The sequence below is a fragment of the Coturnix japonica genome, chromosome 21, assembly GCF_054131305.1.
Source record: "Coturnix japonica strain WE chromosome 21, WE-NBRP24, whole genome shotgun sequence".
Lineage (NCBI taxonomy): Eukaryota > Metazoa > Chordata > Aves > Galliformes > Phasianidae > Coturnix > Coturnix japonica.
Genome location: NC_140683.1, coordinates 5,353,100 through 5,380,650, shown reverse-complemented (window position 1 = coordinate 5,380,650; position 27,551 = coordinate 5,353,100). Strand labels below are relative to the sequence as shown.

Sequence of the window (27,551 nt, the reverse complement as noted above, 5' to 3'; positions counted from 1 at the left end):
TGAAATAAGAGGCTTAATTCCCATTCAGGCACAGTGTGCACATCCTGCTTTTTCTAAGTGTCCAGAACAGAATATCATACAACATATTGTATGTAGAGAAGTAATAATCTTGCAAAGCCAGGAACTGCAATGTATTAAAAATACCCTTTTCAATTAGAGCAGCTCCTCTTTAATTTGTTTATTATTAACCCTGCACATCGCTCATGAATTTACATGGCGCTTCTATGCGTGCAGTGAGGAACATTGCATCTGATAAACTTCGTATTTGCAATCAGACAGGTGCACTGAATTAATACAACAACAATATTCAGCTATGTTAATATTGGCCAACACTCATTTAGCTCTGTTTTATTCATTATGTTGGTTGGTTCATTTATCCCTGTAATTTTACAACACAAAGAAGAGCTTGTGATACCAGTATAGCTGCAGACAGCCTGTTTGTGGGAGGAGTGATCTGAAGGGAGGGGAAGGGGGTCTCTCCAGTGATGGAAAGAAGGAAATGTGGAGTATTCCAGAATGGAATTAAGAAAGTGGGACTAAAATATGGTTCTTTTGAATGAGGTGCTCTACAGCACTGGAACAGACCACAGCTTGGTCACTGACCCCATAGATGTGTATTAGATCCCTAATGCCCCTTTTGTGCAGTTCTGAAGGTCTTGAAACTTTTAGTTCCTCCATCAGATCTCAAGTGGTGCTTTGCACAGAAGACCCTGAATACTTTGCTTGTCTAATTCTCTGGCCAAGACCAAAAATGGGAGGAAAATAATCTGTGAAGGTGATTTAAAGCTCAAAACTGGGCTAATGGGGGCACATGGCTTGTGCTATTGGGCACTGCTCTGAAGACCATCAGCTGTTGCTGTCTCCTACTCAAGGAGCCAGATAACAAACGCTGTAAGATTTCAGCTAAAGCATTCCTTTGAAATATTGCATGAGTGCTTACGCTCAGCGTGGCATTTTAGAGCACTGCACCAAATGAAAGCTGAAGTTCCCATCCTTGGTTGGCTATACATCAGCAAATCTCTATTTACATAATGAGAGCGACACAGATTTACACTGACTGAGAGTCTGGTGTATTGCATTTCTCAAAGGCATTCTAAGACTTCTGCAAACCAGCCTGAATTACAGTTTACCAAGTGCTTTATGGTCTGGATTTCCCTCCATTGCCCCCCACTGCAAGGAGAAGACCTCACACACCCAACATGGAACAAAACGAGGCATTGATGCAGAAAACCATTCCCTCACTGTTTGTTGGGCAGAGCACACAATGAGAGATAAACAACCCCATTCCTGATCCATCATCTGTGGGACCAGAGCTGAAAGAGAGGAGAGAGAGAGACGGGGGGGGGGGGGGGGGGGGGGAAGAAAGTTTATTATATAAAGGTGAACCTGGCCTCAATTATTTATGTGCTGTGCTGCAGCATATGGAACTGCCCTCTGCACCTCATTGGCAGGGCTGGGGATGCTGGTGTCGACCAGGCTAAGTAAACAGCACAAATGTAACACCACGAGCTTGTCTTGAAAAATGGATGGTCTGGCGTGTTACACAGCTCCCTTTGGTGCTGAGGGAGCTGCTGTGTGCTGTGCTGATCAGTCACCAGCTGCAGTGCTGGGGTGTTATTCTGGGCTGGCCTTGGTGCTGGCTGCCCTGTAATTGTGGTGCAGGGCACAGAAATAGCCATACTCCACCATGGGGTGGAGTAACCATGGCTCTCGTACCCCAGAGCTGGGCTTTAATTTATGGCTTGGTGCTTTTGGGTTCCTTTTTTTAGGAGGGAGGTGACAAAGGGGGTGTTAGGTTAAAGGAGATATGGAAGGAATGGCCTTTCCAAGAGTGCTGGTTCCCCAAAGATGAATTTATTATTGGCATTTACTGAGCAGGGGAGTATCCAAGCCTTCAAACCTGAGCTGTTGGCCAGGTTGTCCTGTCTGCCTTGCCATGAAATGAGCACCAGGACTCCTTTTGCCTCCCTGGGATGAGATCAATTCACTCTTGCTTTCAGCTCCTTAAGCTGATGTGAAAGTTGCACTTATTGCACATGCATTGAGTGGTTGGGTGTATTTCTCCTCTTCCTTTGTAGGGTTATGGATGGATGTGCAAATTTGGGTTAGTTTAAACTTCTTGCCAAGTATGCAGCTGGGAGTGCAAATAATCCACGGGCTGTCGTAGGAAAATTGGACATATTTGATTATTTATAGCTTCATCAATACATCTTTTACTGCATACTTGTTTCTTTAGTGCGAGTTAAAGACACTCAGCTGATGTTAATCAACACAGCTCCATTCAGGCCCTTGGAGTTTTGTTGATTTATGGCTGCTGACAGGATCACTCCATTGTAGACAGAAGTGGTCTCATAGGACAAGAAAAGACAGAGGAGAGAAAAATGGAATGACCCAGGTGACTGAACATGTACAGAAACGTATTTATTTTTCCACTATCTCTATTTCACTGTCTTGAGTTATGAAGTTTCACATACCTTTTTAACAGATTTTAACAGACCCAACTAAGCACTGATTCCATTGCTTTGGGACATGGCAGAGGCTTTTATTATTCACTCAAATGTTGCTTATGGCAGATGCAGAAAACGAGGGAGCCAGGATGTAAGAAGAGGGAATCACTAAGAAAAACCATGTGCGCTTACAGATGTACTTCCACACAGTTTGCCAGACCATCCGGATGCCAGCATGCTCAGTATGAGCAGTTGAGATAGGGAGCCCTTTGTGTTGTGACATATGCCTGTACAACCTTGGCCACTTGTGTATGGACATGGCTAAGATGATGCTATAGAAGTTTATTTTTATTTCTCCTTCTGACAGGGACCTCCTGGCCGCCCAGGTCTTCCAGGAGCAGATGGTTTACCGGGACCACCAGGGACAATGCTTATGTTGCCTGTAAGTACAAATGAAGCCAAAATAGAAACAAAAAAGCACTAAAATGAGCTTCACTTCTTGGCTTTGCTACTGCCGAGAGCCTGTTCTTGCAGAAGTCCCTATCCCTTATGCACCAAGGGCACATTTTCTCTTGTGTAAAAGATGGATTTGGGTCATTTCCCTTATGAATTTACTTTTTGCCAAGCACTGGCACGTTTTCACAGGTCAAAAGCTCCAGGCAGGTGAGCTTAAATTCCTGAAAGCAATGATAACCATCATTGCTTAGGCCTTGGCATGACGTGGGAGGGGGAAAATTGTGAGGAAACAACTGAAGACACCTCCAATGGCCAGCTTTTATGTAGAACCCTGCCTTTAGGGTGAGGAACCTCTAACGGGTCTTCAAAGCAGGTATTGAAGGTGTCAGCACCTGAATTAACTGCTCTTTTTTGGTGACCAGGGGTTAATTTGTATGTCCTTTTCCCTTACACGAAGCTATCTAGCAACAAGTCAGCTTTCTTGGTCCTGGGACACAAAACGAGCGGTTATATTTTGTGTCTGCTTTGATGTGAGGTTTCCCTGAGGAAACCAGCTGTTGGAAAGAAGTGGTTAGGTACCAAAGGGAAAGAGCTTTGAGTGAAAAACCGCAGCACTCTTGTACAGGCTCCAAATCGTGGGGTGATATGCATGTAGGATACTGGCAGGGTGCCGAGGAGAGCCCAGGCCAAGCGCTCGACATGGAGCTCAGCTGGCCATTACAATGCATTTGTTGGCCCCGATGGTAAGCAATCGTAGGCCTATAAATTGTTTCTTTGAACCTGTTTGCCAAGTTTGTGTGGTCGTACACCTAGTGCCAAGCAGGCACGGAGCTGAGGTGAAATAGAGGTGAAGGAGCAGTCCAGGGAGGTTCTGTGCTCTGCAGTCCCTCCTGCAAAGCCCCAAGGATATGTGTAGCCAAAGGAGGAGGAGGATGTGTGTCCCAGAGGGTGGGTTTGTAGCCCTTGGGGGTGGAAGAAGCAGAAGAATACAGTAAACTCTTTCAAGTTCAGGAAAATAAAAAGCTAATGCTTTCTGCTTTAAAAGTCCTTTGTGTGATGAGGGGCTGTGGTTTGAACATTGGGACGAGTTCTGTTCTCTGAAGTATGCAGCCACACATGGGAAAACAGCCTCTGTCCTGTGGCAAGCAGGCAATACTGCATGGAAATGCAGTGGGAAATGCAGCCCAGCATCCTGACCTGACCCTGTCTCCATCCCCAGGGGTCTCCTGGCATCTACATAGGGAGCACCAAGCCTGGGAGAACTGTTTGGAGCTGTGCTGTGTGAGGTCTTTGCAGTGCAAAGCCCACAGGCCCTCCTGTGGTGCGCTGCTTTGAACCAGCAGAATTTGCTGCATGGGTGTGTTGGTAGGAAACAGCTGGTGTGACCTGAGAGTACTATGGTTAATGGGGCAGCAAGGACAGCGGTGGGTTTGGGTCAGTCGTGCTGAACAGAGCTGTGTAGGAGCAATGCTTCCATGGAGTGACAGCAAGCAGTGACCTGTGCTCTACCTTGTTCCCACCAGTTCCGCTTCAGTGGAGGAGGAGATGCTGGCTCCAAAGGACCCATGGTTTCTGCCCAGGAGGCCCAAGCCCAGGCCATCCTGCAGCAGGCGAGGGTAAGTGCATGAAAGGGGGGTCTATTGAAACCCACTGAAATGGAGGACCAATTGGATAGAGCACTTGTCTGCATGCTTTCACCATCCAGGGTGGTAGCAGCCTCTCAGCTTGACTGAGATGGGATGGCCACATGGCTTGAGGTGGTGATGCCTGCATGGCTTGGGCTTAAACCTCAGTCTTTCATTATCTGCAGAGCCAGGAGTGGGCCTTCTGCTGATGCCAGGAGACATAGCAGTCCCTGCTGTAGCATTCACTGCTTCTGCTGACAGTTTAGAGAGTCTATATGAAAAGCTGCAGTAAATGCTGTAGGGGATTTCTTTCTTTCGTTTTCTTTTTCCAGCAAGTCTCGCTCAATAATTGAATGTATGTCACAGATGTAAGCTGTTCCCAGCCCCATGAATCTCAGCAGGCAGCTCGCTATTTCCTTTCATGTGTTCATTTGAAATTGTGTGATGGATATCCATGCAATGTGGGGTTTTTTTCCCCTCAGATGACCTTACTGATTGATGATCAAATAATCCCCAGCAATGTTTATTATTTAAGCTGACTGGTGAAACGAGATCGGCCATGCACGTTCCCAGTACAATTCCTGTTCTGTGGCTGGATGGGTATGTCAGCGTATCAGGCTGTACATACTCATCTCTTCAAAACAAGACTTCATTTCTAGCTGGTACAGCTTTGAATCTTCCCTTTCATGCGTGCTTCTCTGAGGTTACTTTTGATCATTAGCTTGTTAAAAGCAGAAAAGCAGCTGGCACAATTACAGCTGAAAGCAACGTGTAGGCACCCCTCTGTAAGCACATTGCTGCTGTATTTGCTCCAGTCCCATCCAGGCTGTGAGCAGCCAAGGGGAAGATGCACGATGGTTTAGGCAGGCTGTAAGCAGAGGGATGCAGCCATGGGTGCTTTGCTCCTCTTGCAGCCAAATGCAGTCACTATAGGCTTCCCTGTGCTCCTCTGCCCTGAATGCCATCAGCCTGCTGTTCCCAGCAGCTTGCGTTCACTTCAGCTGCTGCAATGGACTGAAAAACCAATCCCTTTCACCTCTGAGTGGAATCAAGTCCATTGGGATCACCAACCAGCAGGGTGACACTTCCCTCTTTCAGGCTTATAATGAGGACTTGAGCTCAGCTGGGGCTATTTTGCTTTCCATCCAGCTCTCCTCTATCTGAGGAGTTCAATTTTTCACATGCTCAGGCAGAGCACAGGGCCCTGACGCCACCAGCCGCTGCATTTTCCTATCCATTAACCTTCCTCTGAGAGTAACATTGGTGGATTATGATTCTTGTGTTACCTCGTCACTCTTAATTTCCAGGCTGCCTGCAGTTCTTTCTCCAGTATTTATTTTGCTGGCAAATGGACTTTTTGACCAGACAAATGTTTCACGGGGAGCATCTGCTTTCTCAGAGCCCATTTTTGTGTTGCTCTTGGGTTATTTTCTGCCTTACAAACAAAGTGCCCCCTCCCCAACACACACACATACACAGACAAAGAAAAGTCTCTTTTCCTCTGTTTTATTTTGTTAACCACTTTTGGATAAAGGTTTGCTTAAAAAAAAAGAACAGCCCAAATCCTGTGTGAGCTGAGAGCTGTGCAAGACAAGCTGAATATTTCTGCAAAGAAAAAGATCCATTTCTTGGCTAGCATCAACCCATCATCAGATGAGTTCAGCTGAAATCCCTGATACCATAGGCGGATAGGGAGATAAAAGGCATTTCTCAAGGGGAAATGATAGGCTGTGGCAGAGATGAGAAAGGAGTCCAGTAGGGGAAGTTCATCTCCTTCCTCTTCTTGTTGTTGTTAATTGCATCATTGGGTTGATTTATTCCCTTCCATTTGGCTTTCAGTAGTCACCGAGCGTTGTCTGAGCCAGCAGTGTTTCTGAGCAGCTCCCTTGTAAAGGGGAGTTGCGAAATGGTGCCACATAATCCCACGTTTATTGCAATATTTAAGCACTTTCAAGTTCAATCATGGGTAGATTTTAATTGCTGGAGAGCACAGATAATTACAACTCTTATGAAGTGATGAATTGTCATGAGAGAGCACAGTGCCCGGTGATGTTACAATGCATAGACATCCCCATTACCCACCATGGAAACTGCTGTCCTAAGGCCTGGTTGCATGACCCCTTATCAAGCTAAAGCCCCCAGCATTGGAAATAGAGTTGTTCTGTTTGTGAGATATTACATGTGACTGTGGGCTTGGCCCATTTATGGATGCAGGAAGGAGTTAATTGACATTACAGGGTACACTCTGGAGTAAATTCATTAAGGTGGTGGAAACTGATGCAAGGATTTGTGCTTCTCAGGGAGTGGAGAGAATGCACAACCCAGCTCATGGCATGGCAATGGCTTTGTGCCATTGTAGCAAAGCAATGGCAAAGCAAAGGACACAACTAAAGCAATGGTTTTCTTTCTGTTGCAGCTGGCGCTGAGAGGACCAGCAGGTCCAATGGGTCTGACTGGGCGGCCCGGCCCCATGGTGAGTGACAAAGCAATTCTGGCACAGCAGATGCTCTCAGTTGTTACCTGCATGGATGCCTCCTCCTTAACAACCTTTGGGTCTTCCCTCTGTTGGGACCAAATGCAACGGATCCTTTTCTGTGTCCATAGGGACCCCCAGGCAGTGGAGGATTGAAGGGTGAAGCTGGAGAAATGGGACCTCAGGTGTGTATGGAAGGGTAGGGGGGTGAGGGGACTTGGAGATGTGTGCTTGGAGGGCAGTGTGGGCACAGCAGGTTCACACCGAGCCTCTTGTTGTGCTCTCAGTCCCAACTGTTCTCTTGCTACAAACGTGGCTGGGAAAGAGATGAGGTGTGGGTGGCCGTGTAAATACTATAGAGCAGCTGCTCAGACCAGCACAGGTTCCATCTGTCATGCTTTTGCCTGACAGCATTTCTTTCTTTCTTCTCCCCGCATTGCAGGGTCCACGAGGCATCCAGGGCCCTCCCGGCCCGGCGGGGAAGCCTGGCCGCAGGGTGAGTGTCCCGGGAGCACTCCATCCCACTGCCAAGCAATTCCTGAGCTCTGAGAGCATTGCATAAGAGCAGGCTGACGGCCAGCAGGGCTGCTCCAGGCCCTTTCGGTCCATCTGGGCAGACTGACGTGGGGATGGGAGCTCAGGATGCGGGGGGAGGAGGGGTGCTGGGAGAGCTGCGTGGCCATGCTTCCAGAGCTCTTGTCCTCAGGTTTTGGCTTTGCAGTGCTGGGATGGGAAGTGCAGGAGTGCTGTTTGCTGCTTTGAGCAGTCCCGTATTTGCAGGGCATGAGGTCCCAGCCCCTGCAGGGTTTGGGAATCAGTCAAAGTGGTGCTGACTTGTTCTGTTGGTGTCCCCATGGCACAAATGCAAAATTTAGGCAGCCCTCAGGCTCTTTGTGTCGACTTATTGGAGGAAGAAATGAGAAAGCCTTTAATAAACCTTTATCTCATTCTGATTCATGGACATCAGCACCGACATTTCTTACAATGTACTGGAAGGTCATTTATTCCAACCAGAGTTGCAGACTGCCTCCCAACACCCATGCAGTGAACCCAGCCCCTGGTTAGCACCAGCCTTGAGCTTCAAGGGCAGAACAGTGTTTCCCCTTTACCAAAGTCTGCTTCTGCCCAAGCAGAGAGCTGTGGCTTCAACAGAAGCTCCCTGATCTGCCAACCGAAGAGCAGATGTCCCCGCTGCCCTGCCTCACGCTTTGCATTTGACTTTTCTTTCCTCTCCTGCAGGGACGAGCTGGCAGCGATGGCGCTCGGGGAATGCCAGGGCAGACAGGACCAAAGGTAACATCGTGTGTCTGTGTGCTTTGGGAACGTGCATCTCTTGTAGCAAGCAGGAACAGAAGGGCCCTTAGCAGGGGGAGCCCACCTTGCTTGGAGGAGGTGGTTGGAGCAGTCTCAGGACACCTATGAAGATGTGGGCTCTGCATTTGAGAGCTGAGGGAAATTAAGCACACAGTTATAAAGCAGAAGAGCAACAGATTGCCTTTTCTTTCTTTTTTTGGATGTAACTTTATTAAATTGCTGGATCCTCTTAAGAATGAAACACGCTCCCTTGGCTGCAGTTGTAGAACAAATACTTTGGAATCCTAATTACGAAAAACAAACATGAATGAGCAGTAGGAAATATCCTGAAATATAACTACCAAAGAAAAAAAAAAAGATACCTAATAACTGGGTGAGAAAATGTAGAAGGCGTGGTGAGGAATTTTAATGTGCTGTATTTATATCTGAGACAAAATCCTTTCATTCAGCTGAGATCTGTTGGTATTATCCAGCAAGAGAGGAGCTGTTCCACTGAAAATGAATGCAGGGAAAGTTTGCTCGGGGAATCGTGTATTAAAGGTTTAAGTACTTTATTATGTAGGTACTTAAAGCTGGAATAGATGGGGGGTTTTGATACAGAGACAGGAGACTGCGAATCATTTATCCAGTAAAGTGCTTTAATGAGCATCGACTGCCCCCAAAGGAGTGGATACCAGGGAAGAAGGGAAAACAGAATAACGAGCAGGGCTGGAAACGAGCTAACAGTGCTGTGTGCAGAGACAGAGCAATGTCCCACAACCTGGGGAAGACAAAGGAGTGACTGGTTACAGATCCATGGGGTCACCCCTTTTGTGGCAGCATCTGTGTGCAGGCACTGAGTCCACCAGCCTACTGTGCTCCTTATAGGGTGAAGCAGATCTGCCTTCTGAGCCTGGCTGCATTAAGACAGTTCCCAGAGTTTGTTTGTTTATACATCAGTCTCCTTGGACTGGAAGAGCATGTCTGGGAGTGAGATGATTTCAATGATAGATAGGCTCCAAAATCCACGTGGAAAAACTAATAAATAAGTAGGTGCTGGAGGAAGAGGGGAGAGGCAAAATGGCTTTATTTCAGCTTGTTCCTCTTTCCTTTATTCAATCTGTAACTGTGAAATCATCGCCAGTCTGATGGGAGGTGAAAGCCAAATGTCTGACAGAGAAAATCGATCCCTCCTTGACACAGAAAGGAAACAAATCAGAAAGGTGTTCATTCGAGAGCAGGGGGGAAACGTGCATTAACCTGGTTTTTCTTCTAGGGTGACCGAGGGTTTGATGGCTTGGCTGGTTTGCCTGGTGAGAAGGGGAACAGGGTGAGTTCTCTCCCACTTGTCTTCTGGCTGCAGTCTGTAAGGAAACATTGGCAGGAGGGCAACAGCACTGGGGACACGAGTGTCCTATTGGAGAGTGCTGGAAGTTGTGACACCCATCTGGGGCTGCCTGAAAGTGGGGGCAGAAATCACTCTAACAAAACAGAGGGTAAAAAAATAAGAGGCAAAGCATGTGCTGTTGTGGATGGGAACTGCCAGCGATAAAATGGGATCCTTCTCTTTGGCTTATAATTAAGCGATGGGGAAAAAAGCAAGAAGCTTGTTATTTCGGCAGGTTTGTTCATGCCTCCTCTCCCCAGAGGGAGCAGACAGTGCTTTATAAAGAAGGCGAGTGCTTGAGCAGCAGAGGTTGCAAGCTGCATAGGAAAGGGAAGACAATGCCTGAGAGAGATGCTTCATCAGCCAGAAATGGAGCAGCCAACACACCTTGGAAGATGGTCTGGCTGCGTGCAGAGCCCCATTTGCACTCTACTGAAGTTGCTGGAGCCCGTGTGTGGCACTGAGTATGTTCAGAGAGAGCAGGGAGAAGGGAATGCAAGGGTACAAGCATCCTCAGCACGTGGTGCAGACACAACAGTCAAGCCTAGCATCAGGTTTCTCAGTGCTACCCAATATCTTCCATTGCTAGAGCTGTGTCTTCCTCCTCTGAGGTTTTTTCTGCCTTTCCTTTGTAGGGTGAGCCAGGTCCCCATGGCCCCCCAGGGGCACCCGGAGAGGACGGGGAGAGGGTAAGTTTATATCTCGACACAGCGGTCCCTTGAATTCATAACTAAGCCCTGCAAAGAAGAAGCAGATGTGATGCCAGGCAGACACGTGGTGGGAGCCAGCACTGAGTACGTTGCCATCGAGTGCAGCACATCACCTCATGCATAGCGGGAGCAGAGCATTGGTGGGAGGAAACATTGTGAGGAATGTGTTTTCTAAAGGTCTGCTCAGAAAGCTCTGGTTTTGTCAGGAAAAAAAAATACCATTTCCATCGTCTGGCTGTGCTGCTTGTTTTCTAAGGTGGAGTAAATTGTAGCAAGAAATTGCAGACAGATGTGGGAGGCAAAGATGAAATTGTTTGCTGCCTTAACACTGTGTAGTCAATAATCAGAAGGCCTTTAGCAAAGCTCAGACTAAGTGACTACAGGTCTGGTGCAAGAGGAGAGATTGCAAATGTATAGCTCAGAGATATGTGTGGTTTAATTGGAGGGGTGAGTATGGATTTCCCAGGCTCTAATCCCACTCCACAATGTTCTCTTTCCACCTTTGGCTATTTGTTACCTCTGTAAAACACAGATAACAACACCTCCCTCGCCACAAAGTTGGGAGGATTAATTTGTTGTGGATGTGCAATGCTTTGAAGTTGAAAATACCTAACGTGTCTTTTAAGAGAGGAAGAGCCTAAAGTGAAAAAGAACCGTGTAAGAGGCAGAGAAGCTCAGAGGACGTTAGCTGGGTATGATAGAATGTATTTTATTGGCAGCAGAGGAGAGTTTACAAGTGCTGGCTAGGGCTGATTGCCTAAGAATGAGTGAGGTGGGTCTGACGTGGTGTCCCTAGGGGTGTTTTTGATGGTTTAAAGGTGACTTGAATCTATGTCCAGTTCTCCCCAGTAAGCATCAGCAGAGGGAGTGAGTGTAGGGAGATGAGAAACGACCCCTCTGGTTTATCTGAGGAGCCAATGGGTTAATCTGGCTCCATCAGATCCTAGGACAGCGTTCCCATGCTGGCTTCCCACTCTGTTAAGTACTAAATCTTGTGGTTATTGACTCACATGCCCTGAATTGTTCCTACAGTATCTTGTCTGTTAGCAAAATCCATCCTTATAAACACCGACATGAATTATGAAGTATCCTTACAGCATTTCTAATCCTTGGTAAATTCTGCACACGCAGTATTAGTCTCGCGGCTTACGAGGCCTCCCTTATGCACGGCTACCCTTTCCTTGCTCCGGGGAAGCTGCTTTTCAGTGTGATTATTATTTAACAAGAATGAAACACCTGTGATGTGACTGAAATATAACTGCTGTGCTCTGTCTCTCTGTGCCTTTGCTGCCATGCAGGGGGATGATGGAGAAGTTGGACCCAGAGGGCTGCCCGGAGAACCTGTGAGTATCTCCTTCTGCAGGATGCTGGGCAGGGGGCTGGGTATGATCGTGGCACTTAGGGGTCCCATGGGGCAGCTCTTCAGGTGCTGAGGACCCCTGAGGTCCTGCCAGGATTGAGCTTCCCTGGCTTGAAGACACAAGTGTACTCTCAGAGGGTCTGCCCTAATGGCTGCTCCTCTTTTCTCACTCCGGCCGCTGTAGAAACGCAGTCATTTCTGAGTTTTGGTTTCTGATGAGTGAAATCTTGTTTGCTCAGTGGCTAAACTTAAACCTGGCTTAGGTCAATCTCATTTTTCCTACCTGTATCCTTCTGGGTTATTTAGGAGTCAATTAGGTGGGGTGAGGAGCAAAGGATGTATGTGAAATGTGGGGTTTTGTGGGTGCAAACTGGGACTGCATCTTAGTGTGATTCTAGCACCCCTGGGACCAATGGGCTGATGCTCTGTTCAACTTGCATGGAGCTGCAGCTCACTGTGTTGTCAGAATATCCCACCAAAAAGCAACAGTTGAGTTTTCAGTTTCAGACTCAGAAAGCATTTTCTGCCTCAAGAACCAAATGTTTGTGGTGATACTGGCAGTAATAAACTCTGGCTGGCTGTAGACTTTAGTCTGTAATGCCGTTGTTGGCTGCTTGTTATATCCAAAATGCATTTCCTTCATTATATAAAGAACATTCACCATCTGCCGTTGGCCATCAGCTTTGATTTCAAGGTGTCTTATTTTGTTGTTGTAAGGCCCAGCGTGGTGGCCCAAGAGTAATTGATGGAAGTGCTGGACACGCTTCACGTGGGAAAGGAAGGCTTGGCATTTATGGGCTCGTTGGAACTAAATTACAGACAAGATGTCTGATTAACTTCTGGGGAAGATTAATCAACCCAGCTATCTGCTCAGCACAAGCCTCAGCAATAACTTATGTGTTATTAACTTCTTAAAAGCATTTATGTGCTAAGGTAACAGGGTAACAAAAGGGGAAGTTAAATGCTGATAACACATGCAGAGAAGTTGATCTTTATAGCAGTAACACAAGAAAAAGATATCTGTGATGGCCAGAGGAGAGGTTTTAATTGCACTACGAGAAACTTTTTGGTCCTAAGTATATATCCTGTATCTGCTTGTTTCTATCTTCTCTAAGCCAAAAAAGAATATTCCCAAATATAATGGGAAATAAAACCAGTGATGGGCCTTCCATTCCCAGAGCTGGTTTGTATCAGCATCAGAGCAGCATGGAAGGACCCCTGGGAAGGGGCTGCCTACCAAAGCTTCTTATTGGCCGCACAGCCACCAGGTAGAGGAGCTGCCAGGTGTGCTCTGCAAAGTCAGTCTTGGTAAACTGAAGCATTCATTGTTGAGTTTACCTTCTCAAATTGAGACAGTTCTCTTGCCATGCAGTTCTCATATGTCCCTGAATTTCCCTGAAGGTGTGATGCTGGTGAGGAAGCTGAAACTGGAAGGAAAGCACCACGATAAGCAGTTGTAGCTGAAGAACCAAAGGCCTTTTGAAAATGTACATTTGTGCTGCAGGCTGAAAACCTTTTCCAGCTTTGCTGGGTTGTACAGATTGTCAATGATTAAAATTAAATCTGGAGCAATTTGGAAATGCTAACCCTAATGATCCATTAGTGGAATCGGTTCATTTTTCATCACGCTCTCCAGCTAGAATGTCTTGGCTGCAATGTATTCTGCATCACTGTGCTCGTTACAGGGTAATCCAGGAACATGATTAAATTATTTATTAAAAAAAAAAAGAAGTGGCTGAAATTGGCCTTTTTCCAATCCAAAACAGAAAGGTCTGCATGCATATTATTTATCTTTCCAAAAGCACTTCAAGGGTGCTCGCACTCTTACTGGTTTTGAAGCACAGAATGATGCTGTTAGTGCAAAAGCAGTGGCCAGCCCTGAGGCTGTGCTGGGCAGTGTGATGCTTGCTGGGGTAGCATGGGGAGCACTGACCATGCATGTTTTCTCCCTAGGGTCCCCGAGGACTGCTTGGACCCAAGGGGCCACCAGGACCACCAGGGCCACCGGTAAGTTCCCAGGGCTGCTTCCTTCCTTGGGCATCTCAGCAACACCACCCTATGCCCATCCATCATTTGAGCACATAACACACCTGTGTAACTGTGTACATCTGTGCCACGTGAAGAAGCATTGCAAAAAAGGCTGTATTCTGCCCTGTTTTCTGTGCTGTCTCACCTATGTAAGGCAGCTCAGGGCTTGGCCCACTTGAGTAGAAATTAATACCTAGCTCATGGTGAAAGGAGAAGAATGAGAGCTATTAACACAGTGCCTTGTGCTATTAACTTTTGCCTGAGGGCTGTTGAGCCTTTAGAGTGGTTTGTTCACATTCTGGGTAAAAGCCAAGGCAGGAATGTGCAGTTAGTTTTGCAGGAGGCAGTCACCTTATCTGCTGTGCCCTGCTGGCCAGGGAAGTGTTGATGTAAGGGCTCGTTCTGCAAATCACTGCAGCTCACTGAAGTCCCCAGACTTAAGAGCTGAACCCTGTGCTGCTGCAAGAGCTGAAGGGGTCAGTGCTTTAATAGTGAGTGTTAGGAGGTCCTTAAACCCTCCCGGGACATGAAGATATCTTCACTTTGAACTATAGTCCTGCTGAAATTCAGTGTGGGTTGAAGATCCACTCCGAAACTGCCAGGTCTTCCCATGAGCATGCTGTTAGGAATGGATAAGCCAACTTGCCCTGGAGCAAAGTGGTGAAAGCAGAAACCCCATCCCAAGGTCTGCACTTGGCCATATAGACCTTGCTGGAGATGCTTAGGAAGCTCATGACCCCTTTTGTGTCCAGGCTGTGCCGCTGCTGGAAGCAATCCAGCTGGGGGTCATCAATCAGGTGCTGATTCTGCTTTTGAGGAAGGTTAAGCCAGTGGGAAAAGACCAAAAAGACTTTTAAAGTGTAAATTTAAGTGCAATATCACAGGATTGGCTATTTGACCAAATAGTGAATGGTTCCGTTTCCATGCAGTCCAAAGGGCCTCCTGATGTTTTCTTGTTTTTATTGCATTTTTCCCTGCTTTTGTGGTACAAAACAGGCAGATATTTTCTTCATGCTGTTTCTTAAATCCTTTCCCAGGGTGTGGCCGGCATGGATGGACAAACTGGTCCCAAAGGGAACGTGGTAAGTTCTTGCTGCCCATTTTACAGACAGTTCAGGCGTTGCATAGAGAGAGTGTGTGTATGCAAAATGTGAAATGTACTCTATTCAATTAGATTTGCTAATTGGTTTTTAGTCTGGTCTAGACTCCTATCAGAGCCTGTGAAAACCACTGAGAGTATCTTCCTACAGCAAATGGTTGTTAATTTATTATAATTTCCGATGGAATTACACATTATTTCCCCATGAAAGATCAAATGTTCTCATCGAGATGTGTGCTGTTCTAATGAATATCGAAGTGCTGTAGCTTAAATGATGGGGGGGGGGGATGGATGGATCTTTATATGTCTCATACATCACACTGCTGGGATGAAATGGACTCCTGCAGATTAGAGGCTCAGGATGCTATGAGAGGACTGGTGCCAGGCAGGAACTGGTGGCTCTGCTCCTTCTTTTCCTGCTTTCAGCTCTGCTGTTGCCTCCTCACAGGGTCCCCAGGGTGAGCCGGGACCTCCAGGCCAGCAGGGCAACCCGGGTGCTCAGGTAAGAGGGAAACTTTTTCTATTGGTAGCACAGAGAGATGCTGATTCTTGGCATGTTTTGCTCAGCAGCCAATGGAGGGACCAGCAAAAAGATCTGCTGGGAATTGGGGTGATGTACATTGATGGTCCAGAATCTTCCTGCAAGTGCTCCCAGATTCAGATACCGCTGGTTCCCAGCTGTGATGCAAAGCCAAGCCCAGGTCCAAGCAGCTTCTTTGATTGAGTCACATTGTGTAGGTCATTCATGACTTCCAGCATCCCATGGTTGGGTCACTGGGTGCCATATCAGTGATGCAGATATCCAAGTCCCATCATAAGCCCTCTGGGCACTTCTCACTCCTCAGAGCATCCCCATTCCCACCATGGGGGACAAAGCACAAAGCAGGGCAGCTCTCCAGGGGCTATTCCAAAGCAAAACTTTATCATCCCTCACAAGACGTTTTGAGAATGAATGGAGCCAGGGAAGTCCCCAGCCATCGCAGGCACTGGAATGATGCTCAGCTGAAGCACTGCCAAAATGCATTTGGAACGAATAGCTTGTTCCTTACTGACCCGAGTTTTTTTCTGTTCACAGGGTCTTCCAGGTCCACAAGGCCCCATCGGTCCCCCAGGAGAGAAGGTACGTGGAAATGCTGCTGCTCTGACTTAAGACAACTGTTACCATTAATATGCATTTGCTGGTTCAGCTGCTTCTCTACCCCATATGCAACATCTGTTTGCAGCCGTGTCTATGAAAGTCTAATGTGGCTCATTCCAGACAGAAGAGAGACAAGAAAACACAGTTTACCTCTAATTCATAATATTTGCATTCATTTCCTATTTTAACAGAAACATTTTGCAGGCAGCCTATGGCAAAACATTAGGAGAGGGCTGAAAATTGTCTCTTTCAGTGGGCTAAGTGCCTGTAAGTCTGAGCAGGATGGTAATGGGAAGAGCTGTGGTTTTGGGTCACGCTCCTTGTCCCCTCTCCTGACCCGTGCCAGCAATCTGTGGCTTTTCTTTGCTGTTGACATGGGGTAGATGCTGTTCTTACATCCCCCATCAGCCCTGAGACCATCAGGGTTTAGACAAGGGCATGGGTTTCTCCTATGAGGATGGCAGAGCTGTATTCCCCAGGTGCTTGTTGGCAGGGGGTCTGTGATGTGTGGATGGGGTGAATCCCATCCTGCAGTTACCCATCAGGAGGAGAGGAGCAGAGTATTAACAATTCCAGTGGCTAAAGGGCTCTTGGCTTTAAATGCTGAGTCATGGCACTTGCAGCAGTAGCAACACTCCTCAGTCAGGTGAGAAATCAGATGGCTGCTTAATTAGAAAGGTAATCACTTAGCAATGTTAAAGCAGCAAGACACAGTCAATGGGGGCAGCTCCACTCTTCTAATTTTCTTCCTTTGCCAGTTAATCTTCTTGCCATTTGTCATCAAGGAGCGGGCATTTCTTGGTGCACAGATGCATTGATGCCCTCCTACCTGTACCTGGAATGTTTTCCAGCCGGGCTGCAGCTGCTCCCAACCTTGGCTCTGCTCCCAAGCCTTGTGCCTGGGCTCCTACTGAGCTCTCCCTTCTATATTGGGTCTGCTGAGGTGTGGGATCCATCCTGGCTTGCTGTAGTGACTCTGCCCAGAGATGTGAGCAGATTCCTTGCAAATCAAGGCAGCTTTTCCAGCTGACCCCTTTGTCTGCAGCCTTTCACAACTAGGGCAAGCAAGAATGATGTTCTGGGGGCACTGACTGTTGCATCTGTTGATTTTATTTTCTCTGTTTTTAGGGGCCGCTGGGTAAACCTGGTCTTCCTGGCATGCCTGGTGCAGACGGTCCTCCGGTAAGTCTGCTGTCCCCAGGGCTCTGCTTGGCACAGGGGCTGTGGGGCTGATCCTGCACCCATCCATCCTGGGTGCACCATGGGCCTATGGTTTCCTCTTGGCTGATGGGGTCTGAGCTGGAGAAGCCCTGGCCCTGCTCCGAGCTTTGCTCAGCCTCACAGTGCTTTCTCTTTGGGCTTCTCCTTCCCATCCTGCTGTTTCTCCTCTCTGTTTCATGTGGGTTTGCAGTTCACAGAGGTAGGATGGTCTCGTATGGGTACTGCTAACATAGAGGGTCCTCATCTACCTGGGTGCTGCTGCAGAGCACTAATAACAGCAGGTTGCAGTGGCTCATCAGCTGGATTCTTGCAGCTTCCTCCTTAATCCAACTTAAAACATCTGCTCCTTTCTCCAGCAGTTGGTGTGTGGCCTCAAAAACAGACCTCATTTCTACACACCTCTGAGACACCTGATTTTGTGGATGACAAATGGGGAAAGAGTTGCATTCCACTAATGCAAATAGAAAGCACGGTCCAAAATAAATAAATAAATGCATTTTCCACCCTGGGCTTATCATTCATACGAAGGCATTTCAAACATGCTTATGATTGTTAGCAAAGTCAATAGAGCAGCTAAAGCAAAGCCCAGAACATCTCTAAGGCTGTAGCTTTCAATGTGAAGTTCTTGCAGCATCCTCCAGGGAGCTTCAACTGGAGAAGGTCTGCTTTGTGCACATTGAAGGCTGTGTAAGATCAGCAAGTTGAGCATGGACAGACCCTACATGGACACATGGCCATTGGTAGCCACATAGTTTGCAGCAGGTTGTAGGTTTGTTGCACTTTCCAAGGACAAGACCTGCCCATATTCTCTTCATAGAAATTGGTCTTGAAAGCCATCTGAAAATCCCTGAGGGCCTGGAGCACCTTGCTGTGAGAACCAGCTGAGTTGCTCATCAATTTTTGATCTTAGTGACAGTAATGGAGATGGGCATTTGGGGAACAGTGGTGATTGAGTGTAGAATGGGTAGGAGCCTCTCAAGTCCTGTTGTGCTTTCTCATTCTGATTCCCCTGGGCTGCAGGCAGATGTCAGGATCCCAAGGCAAGCAGTTATGTATCCACCCCCCACCCCCCTTTCAATGCACTGATGCTGTTGGTGCTGTTTAAACTCTGAGGACAAACTCAGATTGCTGTTTCTCCCCATTTTGTTGATGTATGACTGGCAGCTGTCGTTTTGTTTCTTTATTAAACCCACTTGTTTTATGAATTCCTGCTTGTCTGACGTTCCTGATATGAAGACTGATTGGGGAAAATAGTTCTGTGATTTCTTGCTGTATTGCTAGAAAGTTGCTTGTGTATTTCAGGAAGAGTTCATATGTAAAGCAACCACTGCAAAAGGCTTTAATCATAAAATAGAACCATAGAATGGAATGGGTTGAGAAGAACCATAAAGATCATCTCGTTCCAACCCCCTGCTATGTGCAGGGTCACCAACCTCCAGCCCAGGCTGCCCAGAGCCACATCCAGCCTGACCTTGAATGCCTGCAGGGATGGGGCATCCACAGCCTCCTCAGGCAAAAGGAGCTGGATGTGCTCTCATATTTAAAAGAAAAAAGAAAGGAAGTTGCCTGGCTGTGCAGCACTGCCCTTGAGGAGAGTTAATTGCTTTTGTACAGACATTGCCAGACAGAGATGCATCTTCTGACCTGGCTTCATTTTGGTTCCTGTAGTAGGAAAACCAACACTACAAACTGCTCCCACGGATTTCCCCATTTTCTCACTAATCCCTCCTGCTGTACCTGAGGCAATTCGCACTTTTGCTTTCTGCTGATTGAAATCCCAGCAAAGGGCTGCTTCTCAAAGCTGTGATTGAGGACGTGGTGGGAGCTCTTGGACACTGGTTATTCAGCATCAAATCCCAAGAGGAATGCTGGCCAGCATCCAGCCACCACTGGACAGGGATGCAGTTTAGCTGCGCCTTTGTCATGAGATCCTGTAACTGACTCCAGGAATTAAGAAATTAATGAGGGGGCTCTGACCAGTCTGGGCATCTTGTGACCTTCACAAGTTTGCTAACACATGGAGTTAATTTTCTCTTTCCAACCCCCCTCCCCACCTGCAGCATTTCTGTGCTGCTTGCTGCTGCTTTTACTGAGGTGTCCTAATATGCAACAAACACTGCAAAACAGTTTGCCTGAATGAGCCTGTTGGCCTCCAAAGCCTTAGACATGCACTAAACCCATTTTTAACTCTGTTTGTCTCTTTTATTAATAGGGTCATCCTGGCAAGGAAGGTCCTCCTGGAGAGAAGGGGAGTCAGGTAGGTGTCAATGAGTTCCTCATTACCATTAAGTATTGCAAAATATGAATTAAGAATCTAATGTTAGCTTTAAAACAGAAGATTCATTGCCAGGGCAGCATGGAAGTGCTGCAGCCAGTGAGCTGCTGCTTGTAGGAATGAGTGGTTTTGCTGTTAAGGCTCGTGGTTCTTCCCAAAATAAAACAAACATTGTTGTTAAGAAGATGCTTGCCAGCACAAGGATTCTGCTAGCAAAGTCGTATCAGCAGTTTCCCATTCCTGGCTGACACGGAATCACTGCAGACACCAAGGTTGCAAGCTGGGGCCAAGATGTAGGTGCTGGTGGGGTCAGGCCTGAGCTGGGGGGGCTGAGACAGCAGGACTTGGGTCAGTAACGGGAGACATGAAGCTGCAGAGGGAAGCCTTCTCCTAATCAGACATAAAGAAATATCCTTTGTGGTGCAGGGGAATGCAGAACATAACTCTGCCTGTATTTCTGCTTTTCCATTTTCTCCTTCTCCCCCCTGACTCAAAGTCCCTATTTAACAATATATTTGAGAATATTGCCGGAGGCCAAAGTCCTTGAATTATACAGCTGTCTGTCTGTCTGGGAGATTTACCATCTGCCTTCCCTCTGCGTCCCATTCAATTGAGAAACGCTGCATGTATCAGCAGGGTTGTGCAGGATCACAGCCCAGTGCCCTGTGGTCCCCATGCAGCACAGTGCCCATTTATCCATGCATCCCACGTGGCAGAATGTAAAAACCCAAGCGTGGCTGTGATGGAGGACATGAAACAAATACCAGGGAGTCAGCAGGAGGATTACAGGGCCAGAGTGCAGCTTTCTATGTGAGTTATTTCTCTAGCAGCATTGGATGCTTATTGGTGTCAGGCTGGAGGAAGTGGAAGCGTGTTTATTTAGCTGGCTAATTGAGCAAAGTAAAAGCCAAATGGTTCAGTAAAGAGTGTGATTGGTGGACAGCGAGGCAGCAGGGTGGTGATGGAGCAGCTGCAGGGTGCATGCATGCAGCATCGCGGTGTCATTGGTGCTTTGCAGCTCCCAGCACTGCAAGCATCTCCTCTGCAGTGCGGTGAGGCAGAAGGGCAGCACCCCAGGCATGTGCCTGGAGCAATAACTGCTCCCTGTGATACCGCCCTGAGCTGTGTCTCATCTGAATGAGGATGCTGGTTTGGGAGTGGATTGGTAATAGAAAAAGAGCTTTCTTCCTCCTTCAGAGTTGTCTTTCTTTCCAACCCAATGCACAAATCACCTATCTTCTGTACAAATCCCTTTCTACCAAGAAGTCATTGTCTTGTCCCTTGTCTTTGTTCTTTCCCACCATACACATCCTTGCTGCTGGCTGAGCTGTGCACATCTGCTCCCAGTGATGTTCCTGTACTGTTCTGAGCTATTTTCAGGTGGTTGCTGCCACTTCTGCCCAGTCTGAAACAGCCAGATGGATGGGATATTTGATTTCCACACACTCTCTTTATTGCTGCACCTTCGCATTGATTTGATGTGTTTTTCTTTGTGTTTTTTATTCACCCCAGGGTCCACCAGGCCCTCAGGGCCCCATTGGTTATCCAGGACCACGCGGAGTCAAGGTAAGAAGGTGCCAAAGCAGCATCCCTGTGTTCCTTGTCCAAACTTGTTCATCTCCTGCACAAGACAAAGAAGTCAAGGTGATCCTGGTTGTACTGAGCATCCTAGGGAAGGGTGCTCTGTGTGCTCTGGTTCTAGCTGAGTGTGCTTTTAGTGCCCTAGCACATAGGGCTACATCAGTGACGACATGTTTGTTGCTTGACCAAGCCTTGATCTTGTGTCTTCTCGTAGGCTTCCAAGCCTCCTGCTTTCCATCAACACCTTCTAGCATCATTCAGTGCTTTGAGGAGAGATTGCTCTCTTAATTCTTCTTGAACACGACTCAGTCCCCTTCCAATCATTTTCACTTTACAGCCAAAATAAATCTCAGCCAGAATGTGAAGGCTTCAACAGGGCTTGTTAATAAAACAAAATGCCTGCTCCTAAAACAAAGCAAGCTTTTCATGCTCCCAGTCCAAAACCTTGTGAGATGGTGCTTGTGTGTCTCAGCAATGTGCTCCTTCAGTGGGCTGAATCCCAGCTCTCCCCTCATTCCTGCTGCTGGCTGCATTTGCTGATAAGGAGGCAGCGGGGATTTTTCCTTGTGCAGTTCTGGCTGTTCCACCCCATCACCACGTACTGGTTCAGGTGCAGTTGCATCTCACTTCCCAGTGAATCAGCAAGGATCTGTGCTCATGGATACAAACACGGACTGGAGTCTATGGGTAGAGTTAAACCCTCTTAAAGCCCCTTCTGTCTTTTTTCAATAGCAGAAACCCATTTCCCGTTCTGCCTTCTAAACTTGAGCTGAATGCACATAGCCAAAGCAAGCTTTCATCTCACTTCTTGCAAAGTTACAGATTGAGCTGCAGTGGTCCATTAGGGAATGGCTTGCTATTGTGTTTACCACTAAAGTGGAACTGTTCCACATTACAGTGATCTGCAGAAAATGTGTCATGCACCAAATCCATGGTGCGTACAGAAGAGGTTTTGCTTCCTACAAGCAGCATCCTATTAACTGAAAGAACCTCCAGTTCTGAGGGAAAAAATGCCTCTCATTGGGTTTGCAGCTATAAATAATGTTCAGGTTATGCTTTGCTTGTGTTCTACTGCACACGTTTCGATGTGCTTTTAATTATCCTTTGGCTTGACATGTGCCACATAACACCTTGTTTTATCTTCCCCAAGGGAGCGGATGGTGTTCGTGGGTTGAAAGGCACCAAAGGTGAAAAGGTGGGTTTGTGCTTTGTGTTTCGATTGATTATCTACAGCTCCAGAGCAGTTTTGCAGACCCAATCCTGCAGGATTCTGCCTGTGAAATACTCGCACATAAGGGAATAACATTTGATGAACACCTGGGAGCAATGCAGCCCCATGACATGCTCAGGTCCGGGGCTCATTGCTGCAGTGAGTTGGTACCAGTAGCTCAGCTCCAGCTTTGGGATGATTTCCCTCTGACAGAATTTGCAGCTTGAGTTTTCTGGGCACGATTCCATGGAAGATGAAGGGTTTGTGGTGTGTTACAGCTGGGTAATTGCTGGACCTGGGGAGTACAACATATGGGATGTGCTATCCAGACTGGTCATTAGAGCAGCTCGTGAAACCCAAGTCAGAAAAGAAGCGGACCCAGTCTGTCTGTTTGCGTGTCAAAGATGCAGCTGGGTTCTCACAAACGAGATGGGGAAAAGTCTCCAGCTCCAGCCCTAACAATAATCAGCACCAAATCTAAGCAATTCAGCTAGTGAATCTTGGCAGGGACCTTCCGAACTTTAAAGGTCTTTCTGGGAATGGTGTCCTCATTACCTATGAGAGATTTGCTGTAGGATGAAATACATTATTGATTTGAGTTCTGCAATTAAACCTTCTTGGCTGAAAGAAATACTGCCACTGTCCTAGAGGTTCCCTCGAAGCGTGGTGTAAAACATCCTCCATGAAAATAAAGCCAGTTGTACTGCAGAAATAATTGGTTCCCGGTACTGGCAAGGTGTTGTTAGTCACATTGAGCCAGATTTGTGATATCCTGGCTGGCAGGCAGTGGGGGATGTGAAGGAATCCTTCCTTGTGAGCCCTTTGGGACCTTGGTGGCTGCTGCCTGCCTGGGTTTTCATCTGAGTGTTCTCACAGTTGTTTGTATGCACTGAGGTCTTACAGTAGCTGATGTTGTTCTTGCTGGGTAGGGAACATACAATAAGACTGGGTGAGCCTTGATTCTTTTTGTGTTTTATTTTCTTCCATCTATACTCTTTGTCTGTTTTTTGCTCTCTGCTATTTAGGGTGAAGATGGCTTCCCTGGCTTCAAAGGGGATATGGGCATCAAGGGAGACCGGGTAAGAACCTGCATCCAATGAAGTCTCATAGTGCTCCTACAGCAGCTCAGCAAGGCAGGTTTTTGTCAGGGTCCTTCTGGAGCACTCCTATTCACTTCAAGCACAGGCATTATAAATCCTTATATTCCCTAGTCCTGTCCTGAAGGTAAAATAAAACAGAGTAGTAATAGAGGATCCCTGTCTTGCTGCCTTGATTGCAAAGAATCCTGCACAATCTTGCTGTATCGTATCTATTTCCAGCATCTCTTCTCTCCTGTAATATTACATCTGGGTCTGGTAGGCATTATTTGCTGAGCATTATGTGCCTCCAGTGCCATCAGTGTGAAGTGCAGTTACCACAAACACAGAGCAGTGAAAGCTGCTGGGGGTGTGGGTTTATGTTACTTTTATCTTTAGCTCCAAAAGCTTTTAAAAGGAGTGGAACGTGCAGGTCACCATAAACCCCAAATCATGCTTGGGTGCTGTCTGTCCTCAGCACCTGGACACTGAGAGCTGTGTTCCCATCCTATCTCCCTGGGTGATGGCATTGCTTGGTGTTCAGCACATCCCCCAGCAATCAGGAGCACTCTGTGCTCATCCATCCCTGCGCTTAAAGGACAAAATGAATGCCTTGCATGAAGGCTCATAAAACATATAAATCAAATCTTCCATCTCTGCTTGGCATTTCAACGGATAATTGATCAGGTTGGTGCTCCACCTGTCACCTTGGAGTTGGTCGTTCCAAGGCACAAGGACAGAAGGTGGCATGCCGTCCTTGCTGCTGCAGACAGCCATAAGCTCACAACTCTGCTTCCCACCAGCACTCTCCCTGTGTTTTATGATGCTATGAAAGGCCAAGGGTACTCGAAAGCCTCGCAGATAAATCTGCAACCACCCAGCTCCTTGTGAGCCTGTGTTGGTGTGGCAGCATCTCCTGCTGTGCTGCGTGACAACATTGTTGTGTGTGCTGGAGCCCGCAGTGTCGTAACAATTCATGTTAATGGCTCATTCCTCTCCGTGCTCAGATTTCCTAATGGTTTTCAGCACAAAAGCTCCAGCCTGATCTTTATTCTCAGGTTGCCCAGCTCAGCCCTCAATTAAGCACTTCCCAGGGCTTGCTTGCACATCAAACTGCAATTTGGGAAGCGGGAAGTGGGTAAAAGGGTGCGTTGCAATCAGAGCTAATGATGGCTGTTTTGGTGGAGATGCTCTGCACGGAGATGGGATAATTGGGCCACCGGAAAGACGGCTGCTGCTGGGGATAATGGCATGACCAAGAATGAGAGCTCTGATAACGCTCTGTGTGTCTCTTGGTGACAGAATGCCTTCTCTCCGAGAGTCTTTCTGCAGTCTCTGATGCTGTCTCTGTGAGCTCTCCTGTCATTCACAGGGTGAAATTGGACCTCCAGGCCCCAGGGGTGAGGATGGCCCTGAAGGCCCTAAAGGTCGCTCAGGTCCCAATGGAGACCCCGGTCCTCTCGGTCCTGCTGGAGAGAAGGTGAGCTGATGGGATGGGGTTGCCTAGGCTGGTTCTGCAGCACAGCTCTTTTCTTTGGGACTTTGCTATAAGGGTTGACAATTCCTGGCGGGGTATAGGGGTGGCTTTGGGGCAGACAGATGGGAATGTGGGAGCTTCTTCAAAAGACTACAGAGAAAACAATGATCCATTGGTTGTGTCCACCCAGCATCTGCATGGCTCAGGGTTTTCCAGTGCTTGGCTTCTCTTTTTTCAGTTATAAACTTGAAGAAGAACCAATAACCTGATTTTCTTTGTGTTTCAGGGGAAACTCGGCGTACCAGGGCTGCCCGGCTACCCGGGCAGGCAGGGCCCAAAGGTAACAGTGGGATTTCTGCTCACAGGGACGAGGTGGAATGGTGACAGCACCGGGCTGAGGGACCCAGAGGGACACATGGCAGGAGAAGCAGGGCTGGTGTCTCAGCTCTGCCATGCTTGTGGCACTACACATTTTCACATCCAAGGCGATGAGAAGCCAAGCCCTTTGCCTTCCCTTTTAGAGCTGATGGGTGTGTGGCTTTCTCGCATTTCATACCACTCCATCCCTCCTCCCCACATGCAGAGGATGTATTTATGGATGGGTAAAAATAGCTGCCAGCCCTCAGCTGGAGGGGGGGGGGGGGGTGGGCCACATCCTGCATCATCTCCTGCATGGTGCTGCGAGGAGATGAAGGGGACAGGGGCTGCAATGTGCTGAGTGTGCAGAGCAGCTCCTGCCAGGTGTATGGGCTGCTCTGGTGGCAGATGGGCTCCTGAGAACTGCCATGCTGGCAGTAGGAAGAATGGAGCAATCCTCAAGGCTCGGGGCTACTGCTAACTAATTAAGGGGAATAGCTAATGACTCAGGGTCTCCCTGAAGTTAAAATAGAACTGCTATTTGCAGATTTGTAAGCATGCTTTGTGTCTTATCTACACGCCCACCTTCATTGGGGCCATTTTCAAGTCTCCTTTTCAACTTCAAACTGTGAATTCCATTACACAGAGTGAGGCTGCAGCCTGGCTTCCAGCTACACACCCTGGAGGCTCTGGGAACTTATGCCTGCCTTAAGATTTAAGGGTTGTTTTGGTTTTTTATTTAAGAATCATATTTTATTATTCATGTTTGTTGCTTGGGGGAAAAAAAAGCAAGCAGGCATGTTTAACACTGGAGACATAATTAAGTGCAAGAGATGGTTTCCTGGTTGTGGTGTTGCTGCTTTACTTTTTAATTTGCTTTTTTTTTTTCCCACCCTCCCTTTGCATTTATTTTTCCTTCATCCGATTCATATTCTAAAAGCAGTAGCAGCTGCTATTCTCCAGGCGCTCCCATCAGAAAGGAACAAGCCAGGAGTTAAATTTTCATGCGCACCGTAGTGACTTAGGAGCTAAACACAAAAGCCTGCTGTTCCCCAGGCACCCAGTGCAACTGTGGGCTTGGGCTTTGCAGCCACTTCCAGCAAGGCATGGGCCTTTTTATATCAGGTTGTTGTTTTTGGAGCCTGTTTGGCTTCTGAAGGTCGTTCCAGGTCTGTCTTCGATTTTGTTTTTATTAGAGGGAAGGTTTTAAAGCAAAAAGCACAGAAAAAAAAGAGCCTCAGGAGATGCAGACATCAGCAGGGTTGGTCGGGGTTATCCCGGGTCAGTGGGCGCCTGGTGTGGGCAGGCTGAGTTTGATGTCCTGAGCCCGTCTCCCTTTTCTCTCCCCAAAAGGGCTCCATTGGCTTCCCAGGATTTCCAGGCGCCAACGGCGAGAAGGGCACACGGGTAAGAGCTTCTCTCTGCTCACTTGGCTGAGTTCTCCTTCCAGAGGAGAGCCCTGGGGCAGGACTGTTGTGGTCCCCAACACGGGATGCTCCAGCCCTATTACACACTGGGAAGGTTCCCTTTGAAATGTCTTAGGTGATTCCTCTGAACCTGAATCCTTCCCTCACTGCCAGACGTTGGGCAGTGAAGGAGCTTTGTAATTAATGGTGATTATTGGGGATGGGTGATTCTGTTCAGAACCATCTTCATCCTAACTGGAGATTCAAAATGGAGTGTTGGAAACACACCTACAAGTGTCTCTTTTTAACCAGTGAAGCTATCTTAGATTCCTAACCTTTCTTCAAATACTGGGGGGATGGATCCCCTCCCCCCAACCAGCCGAGATGTGCTTTACCTCTCACCCCTCTCATCTTTGCTCCTGAGTAACAGGAATTTGCCTATATGCAGCAGTGGGTTTTTATCTACCTATTTCCCTTTCTTACTTTGAGGATAAGAATGTTGAGTTAGAGGATGGAGAGCACCAACATCAGCTCATTCTGTGCTCCAGCTCTGGTCACAGGGTGAAGATGGAGGGGAGCAAAGAGGGCGAGCAGAATTCATTTCCTTCTTCCTCTCATTTAAATACAGATGACTTCTAACAGACATGTTTGATGGGAGTGCAGAAAATATAAATCACTTTGCACTGCATTAATATTGTGCCACTGAAATTTGCTTTATATCCCTCTTTTCTCTCTCTCTCTCTTCATTGAGTAATTTTCATCTCCTTCTGAGTTATGAACTCCCCTCCCTCAGCTCCAGCACTGGATGTGGGCAGCAGGAGGGAGGCAGCTGCCACAACAGCCTCACATTTACTGTAGCCCTATAATTACTACCCGCATTACCCAGTGGGCAAAGAAATTCTTGGGCTGCATTTTCAGGTGGCTTAAAGGAG

The 27,551-nt window shown here is 47.5% G+C and overlaps 1 protein-coding gene across 6 annotated transcripts in view; it reads left to right on the top strand.

Moving 5' to 3' along the window:
• COL5A1 (collagen type V alpha 1 chain) overlaps positions 1–27,551 on the top strand; it is a 120,935-nt gene that overhangs the window by 61,896 nt on the left and 31,488 nt on the right. For all 6 annotated transcript variants that reach the window (XM_015879297.3, XM_015879296.3, XM_085520907.1 and 3 more), the window contains exons 12-32: positions 2,815–2,889; positions 4,427–4,519; positions 6,945–7,001; positions 7,133–7,186; positions 7,444–7,497; positions 8,241–8,294; positions 9,571–9,624; positions 10,317–10,370; positions 11,690–11,734; positions 13,705–13,758; positions 14,817–14,861; positions 15,327–15,380; positions 15,954–15,998; positions 17,145–17,198; positions 19,450–19,494; positions 21,025–21,078; positions 22,244–22,288; positions 23,329–23,382; positions 24,752–24,859; positions 25,143–25,196; positions 26,567–26,620. In XM_015879297.3, the coding sequence (XP_015734783.2) occupies positions 2,815–2,889; positions 4,427–4,519; positions 6,945–7,001; positions 7,133–7,186; positions 7,444–7,497; positions 8,241–8,294; positions 9,571–9,624; positions 10,317–10,370; positions 11,690–11,734; positions 13,705–13,758; positions 14,817–14,861; positions 15,327–15,380; positions 15,954–15,998; positions 17,145–17,198; positions 19,450–19,494; positions 21,025–21,078; positions 22,244–22,288; positions 23,329–23,382; positions 24,752–24,859; positions 25,143–25,196; positions 26,567–26,620 (1,206 nt within the window). The remainder of the gene's footprint in view (positions 1–2,814; positions 2,890–4,426; positions 4,520–6,944; positions 7,002–7,132; positions 7,187–7,443; positions 7,498–8,240; positions 8,295–9,570; positions 9,625–10,316; positions 10,371–11,689; positions 11,735–13,704; positions 13,759–14,816; positions 14,862–15,326; positions 15,381–15,953; positions 15,999–17,144; positions 17,199–19,449; positions 19,495–21,024; positions 21,079–22,243; positions 22,289–23,328; positions 23,383–24,751; positions 24,860–25,142; positions 25,197–26,566; positions 26,621–27,551) is intronic.